We start from the raw sequence: 12160 nt of genomic DNA, 5'->3' as shown, positions 1-12160 counted from the left end.
AAGGAAAAACTACAATTCAAATTAATGATAGACCAGAGGTATGTTTTCTTACTAAACTGCCACATCTAAAGGAAAAACTATCAGGTAAAAGATATTTTTGAGAAAACAAACAAACCAAAAAGCAAGGCAGAGCTTTGACATATTTATAGCAATCACAAGCAACAGTTTCTTTGGCATCAATTCAGGAAATTGTTGTGACATGTTAGTGACTTACAGTGAAAAAATCCAGGTCCGAGAGAGAGGGTGATGAGATAAATGTATGCTTATGATGGAAACAGACCTTGTTAACAGCGTGTGGCATTTGTGTTCCCTTTGGATCACTGGTTTAGGATCAGAAGCTCTCCAGTGGGAAACACAGCTGCAGTTTTTCAATGAACATCTGACAACATTCAGTTTCGATTACTCTTTTTCTGGCTCTATAGCAGCCTGTGCATTTTCTTTTGGGCATCTCACTCGGTCTCTCAGTGGTCCATTTCCCATGAAGCAGGGATCTCTGTCCTCTTTTATGAGTCTCTGGAAGGATCTGGTGAGGTTGGAGTGGATTCATTAGTGTGAAACAACAATTCCTGTGCAAATCCCTGTCTTGTGTCTAACAACAGTTACCAGCAAAAGTTTCCTATGGAAAGGCAGCAAAGCTCATGTATGACCTGGCCAAGAGGGGTCTGGGATCTGCAGCACTGGAAGTGTCTGGATGAGGTTGACCTCCCAGGATTCCTCCTGGCCCTTGTTTGATCTGGGATTCTGTGAAACTGAGACAAATAGTGATAAACACAATGATGCCATGCCCTCAGGTTTTCCTACCATTACCACAGAACAGCTCACAAATGGATTGTCTTGAAATATTCTGGGCTTTCTTCTTGTAGACTGAATCCATCAGGTTATTTATCATCATTAGTTTTTTAAGTGTATTTGAGACTTCTTTTAGTTGCTAGGTAAACCCACAGATTAAAGAACTCTGTACATCTGCAAATTTCTTCATAACCTGATAGTATTCATATCTTCAAGGTAATGCCCACCTTTAATAGCAGTGATGTATGAAATCAAGGAACTGCAAACAGAAATTTTAGCCATTAGGGAAGAAAATATTGATGAAAAGTTCATGAATCCCAAAGCTTTCATTCAAGTTTTGGATATAGATTCACCTTCATCCTTTTTGTTGAATGCTCCCACCCTGACTGTGATAAGAAAATCAAACAGGCTCAGTGGAGAATTTTAGGTACACTAAATTAAGAATTGCTGTAGTGTCTGACTGATCCAGAAAATAATTCCTTTTGGCCTCATCTCTAGATGGACAATATGAGAAAGTTGTAACTCAGCAAGACCCAAGAGGGCCTTCCATTGTCACTTTGGTTCTGACCATGGACATTCTTGTTCTTGCTGCATTTTTTTTATTATTATCATATCTTTTATCTCCAAGAATTAGTTTCTAGTTTCTTCTCTGTAGCTGTTGTGAGGAGCTTGATGGAGTACATAATAATTTCATATTTTCTGCATCGGAGTCCCTATCTCAAGACATTCAATTACCCTTCTATCTTAGCATTACATTTTAAAGCCTTGTCTGTCTTGATGCAAACTCTGGTAGTATGGATGAGGTCTCTGCCACACAATCCATATAAGTAAATAAACAGACCTTTAAAAATAAACCCATTAAAGTTTGATCAAGAGCAAGTTCTGAAACACTATCAGTATTGCCCTGTGTTTAGTTGTGTAAGTGTCAAGGCTGTTCTTGTTCTTTCAGCTTTGGTACAATCAGTTCCTGTATGTTATCCAACAAATTTTAGGAGATTATAGGAAGTTTCAGTATCAATAGACAACATCTGGCTTTCTGACATTCACATCTGCATGAAGTAGGATCTGTTCTGCAGTTCAGGAGCATCATTATAATATTTATTTCACTATTTCACAAATACATGTCTGTTCATCCTCAGTAATTCTGTAGGGATATGCACTGTTTCCATTGTGTTTTTCAAGTTGCTGTGGTTACAAGGAGATACTCCACTTACTATTTTCCATGTGCCAGATCTGTGCCCTGGCTATTGGCCCAATTCTATGAGGTATTTAATACCTCCTGAAAGTGTCAGAGTGCTGTCAACTCATACATAAACCAAAAGTTACTGAGGGCTTTTAGTCAGCCTTGCTGTTTGTGTGTCTGCTGCCAAACATGGAAGATTACCAGTCTGATGCTCCTCTTTGGCTGCAAGTGATGCAAGTGTCAGCCTGAGCAGGAACAACATGTGGGAGAAATGAGGTGCATTGACCTCTCTAACAAGAGAAACAGAGGGAAATCAGCTTCCACCTTTAATATCTGTGCAGAACAGCTTCATGCTGCAAGGTGGAATAGTGATTGTTAGTTGTGTAAAACTCTACTATATTTCCCTTTCAAGGGTGCATAAGTGCCTTGATAACATGGCAAATCCTATAACAGGGAAGTCTTGTCTTGCACAGAAATTGAGGTCCCCACACCACAGCCTGCAATACATTTATTTCTGAAGACCAAGAAACCCTGCAGTGGACAGCCATGGAATTAGTTATGTACAGCTGAAAATGTATTTTTGGTGAGATGTTATTATCTACAAGTACCCTTTCCAAGCTTTGTTATTGCAAATCTGCTATTAATCTTCATTAGTACAGATTCAGTGCTTTCAGGAGCTGTTTAAATGAATGATACTTTTAAAACTCTTATGGTGGAGCAATTAGAGAAGTACTGGTTTTATGATAAAAAGATACCCCTGAATGTTCCTTTTCATTACCAGGGGAGGGAGGGGAACCTGAGTTTGGTATTTGAGATTCTGGGAAACGGAGAAGCTTTTCCTTCTGTTGTGCTTTGGGCTTCTTGTAACTATTGGGAAATCACTTGAGTTTGGATAAATGCTCACATTGCTGTGACTTGACTAATTATTGCAGATCACTGAGTCACAATCACTGTCTCGATGCAGGTGCTCAGCTCTCCCTTCATGTAAGGTCTTGTTGTCTTAGTGAAGCTTTCTTTACTGCATAGGTCTGACACTCTGCCTTTGCAGAGAGGTGAGAGCCTTCCCAGGGGTGGCTCCTGCACTGGGTGGTGCACAGTGGCTTACTGGTGCCACTGGCCACTCTGTAAAAAGTGACATAAACTCACATTTGCCTCACCCTGTGGCTGGAGCCAGATGCAGGAGGGCCAGCCTGACCGCAAGCCAAGGGGCTGCCCTGCATGGCTGGTGGTTCTCCGTGTGAATCAGCTGCACTTTGCGTCCAGAGTGTGAGATGTAGCTGTGTGGGTGATCACAGAGCTTAGCCTTGAGTGTGAATCCACTTCTGAATTGGGAAAGCTCACACATCCCCAGCAAACAGGTTAATCATGTGGGAAAGTGCAGGAAATTCCAAGTTCAGAAAACTGCTGATTGTACTTTAATATTGCCATGAAAAGTTCATCCCATACCCATTGCTGGCTCACAGGCTAAGAAGCAAGCCAGAATAATTTCTGCAGGAATTTGAATCAAAAGTAAAGAGTTCTGGTTTTGTTGGTTTGTTGGGTTTTTTGGGGTTTTTTTTCCCCTCAGATTTTACAAAACTGAAACCCTGCTTTTCCACAGACAGTAACTGACACCAAGGACCGGCACACAGTGATCACTTTATTCAGAAATTAGGGTGAGTGCTTTAAAAAGAAAGTACCAGCTGCTGTGGAAGGGTCTAGCAGAGCCTGGATTTAAGACAGAATTGGCTGGTTTTTTATCTAGTCCAGTGTGTTTTATTGCCAGGCTCACTTGGAGGAAGCATTGGGTAGGGACACAGAAGTCCTGAACTGGGAGATTGATGGCTGTTCCAGGTTAGGTAGATGATCTTAGAGGAGTCACATCCCATCCTTTTGTCTCCATTTCTGGTAGGTAATTATATCCCACTGCTGTGCAGTGTACTGAGACCTTCCAGCAAGAGGTGTTATTATTATTTTTATAACAAGCACACACCATGTACTGTGTTTAGCACCACAGGTGCTGCAGCTCCAAAGGCCTGCAGCTCTTCATGCACAAGACACAGAAATTATCCAGTCACAGCTATCATCCTTCCAGTTCAACCTGATTTCCTGGGCATTTGTATGGGAGAGAATGGGCTGGCTTAGGTGATACACAAGTTAGCTGAGATCATGTCTGGGGAAGGCACATGTTGAATAAAGATCACCAGTGTCACGTTTGGTTTCCGTAGTGATGCTACAAACAGCAAAGGCAAGCCAGAGAAGATTGCATGAGAGCATTAAAACTGCTTCTCTCCGGTGCTGAGGATGTGAATTTGTTCAGTTTGGCATGCAGGTGTAGCTTCAGGAAAGTATTAAACATGACCATGGCAGGAGAGCAGCACAGATGGTCCAGCTGCTGCTGAGTCCCCTGAGCCTGGGGCCTCTTGCTCTGGGTGTACTCCTGTCTCCTCGAGATTCTGAGATGCACACAGGAGTTTGTTGTGGTACTTGCTCTCTGCAATCTCATCCTGTAAGAGAAATGGAAAAATAACACTCTTCAGAGTCCACAGTCTGGTAGGATGTAGATACAGTACATTGAAATTAGAAATATGCAGGAGTGAAAGCATGGATAGATAGCATTGGTCTAAGCCTTCAAGAGGTCACGATGCCATGATATCAACAATTGTTATTTCAGTACAATTTTTATTGCTTTTTAATTTTTTTGTTGTTTTAAAACCTGTTCAAAGTTGCTGCTCTTTACTTGAGAAAGTAAGACAATTTTTATGAACATGTGCTTTGATGGGTTTGCATTCTAAGCAAACCACTCAGGAGACTTTATCAAGAGACATTATTTCTAGTTACAGATAGGGGGAATGACGTGGAATTGACAAAAATGGGAAAATAGTGATTTCAGGTAATGCCAAGGCTGGTAAGTTTTCAGCTGCATTTGTGTCCATTGCAAGGTGATTAGCCAGAAATAGAAAAAGCAAGTAAGAGAGACTTTAGCCACACAGGGAATTTGAGACAAAACAGATCACTCCCTTAAAAATCTTTATTAAAACACCCCCAGTGTGGGAGGATGCTGCCAAGGGGTTGATTGGGCTAGTATTTACTGAGTACCAAGTCAGAGACCTGAGCTAGCCCTGAACAAACTGTTGTGCCTGTGTCACAGAACATGGGGCTCTGCCACATTAGCCTGGCCTGGCAGCAAGTGGCTTCTCCATGTTTTTCAGCAGTACTGGTTCACTGATGTGTTATTCCACATTCATCTGCTGTGGGACTGTGTCAGCCCCACATGGAAATTCCCTCAGCAGGAGCATTTTTCTCCCTGATGTGGGTGAGTGGTGGTAGGCAGAGTTTGGCTGGCAGAGATGAGTGTGGGCAGTGACAATAACTGGGCTTGTTTGGCTGAAAGTCAACAGCACGTGGTGAGCTGAACTGTGTGCAGCAAAGTGGAAAAGCTGTGAGGTCTTCAAGAACAAATTCTGTGTCCAGAGCCTGGAACTGGGCAAGGTCCATGATCAGATGGCAGTGGTCAGTCAGGTCAGATGGGAGTGAGCCTGATTGCACCCCAATTTATAACAGCACAGAGGGGGGAACAACAGCAGGCAGCACCACCTGTGACCCAGGCTGATCTGTCATTCACATCACACCATCCTTGTGTTCTCATGTTCTTTGTAGCTCCTCCTGCTCTCCTCTTGGTGGATGTATTAATCATCTCTTCGTTGTGAGACTAATGAACCTATTACCAGAAATTCTGATGATGATTTGGGAAAATCAATGAAATAAAGGAAGGCTGTTAGCACGCTACCTTGGAAGGTCACTGCTAACAGGAAGAATTATTTTCCTTGTGTCAGTGGTATGGCTGGAAGCTGTTGATGTCATGTAGCACTCTGCTGTATGAAATGAGTGATGTGGAACTTGCCAAGTTTTATTCCAAGGGCTGGAGTCTGTATCAGAAACCTTGCCACTCCAGTGAACTTATGGGAAGGAGTGGAAAAGGATGTGAAAATAATTTTTATACAATATTTATGTGTGGTCGGTGTTTTAGCAAATTCTCTGGGGGTTTTTTAATATGAACTGAAACAGCAGTGGTGCAGCTTTGGGTGTTCAAACACTGTCTGTTCTCTTCTAATGTCAGTACAATCCAGGTATATTAGGCAGGTGACCTGTGGGGATAGGGATGGTTTCATGCTTCTGTACAAGGAACTGGTGAAATATCTGGAAATAGAACTGCAGTGCACAGTAATAAGGCTCTGGAAATTATCTGAGTGCAGGCTGGCAGTGTTTGGGCAGTTCTGTAGATGTGAGCAAGCAATTTGGACTGTAAGAGCAAACAGCCTCCCCTGTTGCTTGTCACAAAGTGCTGGGGAAGCTCCTGCCAGAGCTCCCTGTGCCGTGCCAGGGAGTGCAGCCCTGCATCCCCACCTCACTTTGGGAGGTGCCACAGAGCATCTGGCAGGAGAACCAGGAGATATGGCAGGAATGCCCCAGGGGCTGTGCTGCCAGCCTGGGGAGATAAGGGACAAGAGAGACACCCAGACCAGAGCTGGACTCAGCTGCTAAGTTCTCCAAGGCTACAGTTGCAGGACAACTTCCCTGGAACCTGGCAACTCGGCATCGCACTGGGATAGTCTGCTGGGCTTCCTGTACACCTGTGTATTCTCACTGAGCATCATGAAACCATCTTGGCAAGCACCACAGGTAAAAGTTCCCTTCTGTTACTAATATTCTTTTTCCTGCATTTTAATTTAATTTCCCCTATCATTCCTTCTTTTTCCACTGCACATTTCCCCTTGAAAGCTAAGATTGCATGAACGGATGAATATTTTTTCTCCCCAAGTGCGTGTAGTCTTTTGTGCTGATTGAAGAAGTTAACATTTGGGTTGAAGTGCACCTGCAATTTCCATTAATGTGGAAAGTGAAGCAAAGTGAAACCAATCCACCGGTGGAAGGAAAGAAGCTCTGAACTCCCTTCCTCTGACAACAGATCTTGTGAGGAAAAGAAAAAGCCGTGGGAGATGGCAAGGAAATCAGCTTTCTGTGCCTGAGCAGTTTGTAGGGTGTATGGCTCTGATGGAGCCTGCATGCCATCAGGAGCTTTGCTCCAGGCAGAAATGCTGTGCAAACCCCCACAGTTCTTTTAAGTATTTAACTTGCACTGGTATAACCCACAGATATGTGACCCAGATAGATGAGCTAAAAACTTCCACAAATGAAACTGTGCATGTGGAAGCTGCATAGGTTGGAGGAAAAGGAAAAATGAGGGAAAAGGAAAAGTGAGGGGAAGGAAGCCCATCTTGAATTCCTTTCTGAATTTAGTTCTGCTGCTGAGTGGTAGGAGGTTAGGAAGCAACTTTTGCTGCGGTAGTTTGTTTTGTGTGGTCCAGATCAGCCACGTAGGGGACTTTATATCTTACCCTACAGTTGCACTTTAGGATTTCTGTTTGGATAGAAATACATTGCATACCAGTGAAGAAGTCTAAAACAGAGAGGAGGCACACAAAGAGGAACAATGGTAATTTTGCTGCTTAATAGTGCAATGCTGAGGTGTAATTCTGGTCCCCCAACCCAGTAAAAACAAGTTAAATTGTCACAGAATCTGTGCATGAAGAGCAAGTGGAAAATGAAAGTTTTAAACAGTTGAAGTCAAATGTTCCAGTCAAATTATTCTTAGCAAAATGAGTCAAGTTATTTATTAAGAATGCGTTTTGTGAGGAAAAAATTCCTCTGTTTTGTCCTCATCTATCTGTTCTTTCCCAGTATACTTATTTTTTGCCAGATAATTTGGAAAAGCACAGATGTAGCGTGCTTCTGCTTTTGTTCATGTAAGCTGATCCTCATTTGATGTTTGTGGCATATCCAGATGATGGAGTATTTTCCTCCTTTCTGAAAAGAGTGACCAAAATTCTGTGAAACTCCTGGTAAGGCTCACAGAAGAGCAGTTTAATTTGGGTGAGGAGTAAGACAAAGTCTCCAAATAAGACCATGAGTTCCAAGTGTTTTGCATTCTGTGTCCTATTAGTGGATCAAGTCCTGAAAAGTTACTGGGGACAGCAGAGGGTGGAGCAGGGATGTCCATACTGCCATGTATATCTAGGCTCTGCCTTCCAGCAAGGCTTCCCCTTCCTGCTCTCTCAGCAAGATTGTGAAAGCCCACCTGGTATTTAGGTATCTTGCTGGCTCAGGTTACTAAAGATAAAACCAGTGTATAAGGACAAGTTTTTCCTTATCAAAAAGTGGATCTGTTTTGCTTCAGGTACTGCAGGAGCTGACTCATGAGGAGAAGACGAAAGAGTTCAGAAAAGAGATGGCACCAAACTGATTATAAACTGGCCACAGAGAGTCTTTTGCAAGAATTGCAGGAAATGGGAATCTTCAGGCTCTCCACCTATGCTATTTCATGTCTTGTTCTGAGAGCACCAAGACTGTATGTGTCCCTTCAGTCCCTGGCAAGATATCTCATGTTGATCAGATTCTATGGAGGAGCTCATCTTCAGCCCCAGTTTGTCCCAAACAATTATGTGATTGCTGCTTATTAGGGTCTGTGATGTCCTCCTCCTGCTTTAGCCATTCCCCTCAGACCTCTGCTGCTGACAGTGTCTCAAGATTATTACATATAAAAGCTTTGATCTCAGCCATTCTCCATGGTGAGGGCCTGTGAGATCCAAAACACCCTTCCAGCTTTCCTTTCTGTGTGCAGCTGGTAGTGAGCGCTGCCTCCTTGCCAGCTGGAGCAGATCAACATCTTTTCACCTCACACCCTGTATCTTTTCCCAAGGATGGGTCTTGGTGCTTTGTGCTGGCAGATCAGCTGGGGATTGAGTTCAAGGCAGTATTGAACATCTCCATGATGGGCAGCAGCCACAAGAACCAGCTGCTGCTGCACTTACCCTCTTCTGTGCAGAATTCCAGTCGTACTTGCTTGGTAGTCTTGGCTGTGTCAGGCACCCAGAGGATTTTAGATTTTAGAGGATTTGATGTAGGAAGGGTGGGTAGGAAGATATTGCACCAACACAGTCTTTGTGAGTGATAGATATGATGCACATTGATGTAGTTTGAATTTCAGCATCTCAGCAGTTCATCTGAAAATAGGCAGAAGGAGCAGAGGAGGCTGCAGCATTGGAAAGAAAAAACGCAGAACAGAATTTCAGCCTGCAAGATAGCTGGATCCAAACTGTTTTTTCTTTTCTTTTTCTTTCTTTAGAATAGGAAATGAATGCCAGATTCCAAACTGTATTCCTCATATAAGTGAGGGGTAGCTGTTAAAGGTGAAAAGGTGCAAACAGGAACAAACCTGGGCCTTCAAAGTTCAATGGGAATTGTGGTGAGTGCAGGCTGTTAAAGGCAGGATTCCTGGTATCTCAAATTGCTGCTCACTGTTGCATTGGCTCTCAGTTGCAGGGACTGATGCAGCAGTGCAGTCTGGCTTTGCAGTTTCTATATCAGGGCATTTGCAGACCCCAAGAAGCCAGAACACAGGATCTGAAAAGAGAACAGGGAAAAAGAAAACTGAGAATGAAAAAAAAAAATCACGTAGTCCAACTGGCAAATATTGCCAGGCCACAATTGTCTTTGGCACCCCTCCACACCCCAAGGTCTCCAATGGTTCTCAGGCCTCCACCACAAGACAATCAAGGGTTTAAAAATACAATAATTAAAGAGAATCTTGATGTCGTTAGGGTTTGGGAGTATTTGGACATTACTGTTGTGTGAGCATGTTTACACATGTACACCCTGCTTTGCTGAAGCCTGAGCTGTTCAATGACTGAAAATTTCTACCCTGGGGGAGAGGCAGGATGTTCTAACATGTTCTCACTCGGAGAATCCGGGAACTGGGGGGATGATAAGGCACTTCTTGTGGAAGAACTTTTAAGGTGACATGTTCCCCCCTTTGCTGTGTACCTGCCCCACCCTGCTGACCTACAGGGCCTTGGTTCCTTTGCAGGGGTGAATAAAATGTGTACTGTACTCACATGGTGACACAGTCAGCTTGATCCAGGTGGAGTTGCTGGGGGTTCCCTCAAATGTGTACAGGAGCAGCAAGGTGATGGGGAAATGGGGAGAGTTCTGTCTGTACATAACTTGTGGAGCAGACACAGGCAGTGTGCTGGCTGGAGCCTCACCTGTGGAAGGAGGAGACAGCGTGTTCAACAGGGTGGCTCATCTGCTCTGCCCAAGGCAGTCTCAGCTGCAGTAGGGATCCATCCCCCTCCTGTCCTGCTGGCATCCCTTACACACAAAGCAGTTTTACCTCTGACATTTTTTTCATTCCAGAATGGCTGGGGCAAGCAGTTACCCTGAATTTGCCCTCACTTCGGGGTTCCAAAGTGGTGGTGGTGTTCATCAGTGTATACACTGGAACAAAATAGCTGAGTTTTCACTGGGAAGGCATAAAGCCTCTTGCAGATAATCCCTGACTGATCCAGCAGTGTTTCTGCACTGACAGAGTGAGGGCCTTGGAGAAGAGGTGACCTGAATGAAATACAGGGGTTTTCCTTTTTTTCCTCCATTACAGGTGATGGGTAGATGGGACCAGATCTCCACTTCTTTCATCTTTAGAAAGTTTTAAAACTTTCTTGCTGCATTTTTTTTTTCTCCCCCTGAGGATATCAGCTAGAGTAGTTGCCTGCTGATAGTTTAAAAGAGTCTAAAAGCATTAATTGCTGTCAAAAGCCAAAGTAAAGCCAGAAGATGGCAGAGGGGATAGCTGGGTGCAACACTGGCTCTTCCATGGTACAGATGGGCATGAGCAGCTGTCTCCTGTGGCTGTGGGGAGCTGCCAGGCTGCTGGAGCACACCTCTGGCAGAACCAGTTCAGCCTCTGCTGCTGCTGTTAATGGGCACAGCCAACTGTTCCTTCTGTGAAAGTGCCAAAAATGTGGAAGAGTAATTTTACCATTAAAAATACTAAAATCTTCCATATGGAAGAAAGGATTTTACTTTTTTGGTTGATTTTTTTTTTTGTGTGTGTGTTTTAATTGCTATTTATTTTCCTCATTGTGCCCTAAATATACATAGCACCATCCAGCTGGCTGAACCACAGAGCAGAATGAAATATCTGCCCCATCTATAAAGGCACAAACCTATAAAGTGCAGATTACAGACTGAAATTTCAAATCTTTGCTCTGTTCACATATATGGAAGTTCTACCATTGGCTTCAATAAGATCAGAACCAGGAATTGGCTTGCATGGAAGGATTGTTTGCCAAATGAGCACAAGCACATGAGTCAGAAGTTCTGGGTTGTTTCCTGAGTTCCCACTGTTTGGCTGATTTCTCCACTGCTTTCAGCCTCAGTTTCCCCTATTTATCAGTGCATAATAGGCTGAGGATATCTCACCTATTTACCAAATTCATTAGAATAACAAAACTCACTTTACATCTACTACTGGTTTGTAAAAGGCCTTTGAAACTCCACAGGAGATGCAGTTTGGTTGGCATAAAAACTGTTTGCAACATAAGCATTATCATCTCTGCCCTGAATTTGTTATTCCCTACAACTGTGTCTACAAAAAGACCACAGCATCATTTATAGTGCAGATGCTCAGGTACAAAGAAGCTGCAGTCACTGCTTGGAGTAAGTGTCTGCTTTTCTAGAAAAGGGATGAGAGCAAGGAGATTTCCATTTCCCCCACAGATTGTGGGTTGGTTTTGAGAGGTGTCCAGCTACAGAGACTCTGCAGCCACACACAGCTCCCAGTGAGACCAGGCCAGCCCTGCAGGGCTGTGCCTGTGGTTAGCACAGACACCACTGGGACCATCTGAGGGCTGAAATCCCTATGCATGGCTTCCTAGATAAAACAAAGTGGGAGAAGCCACGCAGTGGCATAGCTTGGTGTTATTGTTGGCTGATCCCAGCTTCTCTCTCAGATGCATCTTTGTGCTTAGTGCATGGTTTATCTGAGTGTTTTGCTGTGGTTAGAGTGCAATGCACAGGACAGCAGTTTGTGTTAACAAGGCAGTACTTTAGTAATTGTTATTCCTTGATTCAAGCACAGCATCTCTACTACTGAGATAGAAACATTTTTCTTCTGGACTCCAGAGGCTTTGTGTCACAGTTCAAAAGCTTTATTTTCCTAATTTTTTTTTAGTTTTATTATTAAAGATCCTCAGATTTCCTGCCAGGCTTAGATGATCATTTTTTTAATATTTATTTGGCTTTCAATTTAAATCATCCATTCATCCAGTTTCCATAAAACCCCTAATAACTATTTTAAAGGTTTTGTTC

General features: G+C 43.3%; 1 protein-coding gene across 3 annotated transcripts in view; it reads left to right on the top strand.

The window, feature by feature from the left end:
• Window positions 1-12160, top strand: part of OSTN (osteocrin) — a 68014-nt gene that overhangs the window by 15038 nt on the left and 40816 nt on the right. The window contains exon 1 of one of the 3 annotated variants that reach the window (XM_086843657.1): window positions 6286-6634. The exons of 1 other annotated variant lie outside the window; for it this stretch is intronic. Coding sequence is in view for 1 of the 2 variants with exons in the window: in XM_023933057.2 (XP_023788825.1) it covers window positions 6608-6634 (27 nt within the window). In the remaining variant the exon portion in view is untranslated. Of the gene's footprint in view, window positions 1-6285; window positions 6635-12160 lie in introns of those variants that run through there. One more of the 3 variants, XM_023933057.2, reaches the window with a different exon arrangement.

Source organism: Cyanistes caeruleus, chromosome 10, assembly GCF_971803275.1.
Source record: "Cyanistes caeruleus chromosome 10, bCyaCae1.hap1.1, whole genome shotgun sequence".
Lineage (NCBI taxonomy): Eukaryota > Metazoa > Chordata > Aves > Passeriformes > Paridae > Cyanistes > Cyanistes caeruleus.
Note: the sequence above shows the minus strand (reverse complement) of the source record. Positions and strands in the feature narration are given on the sequence as shown.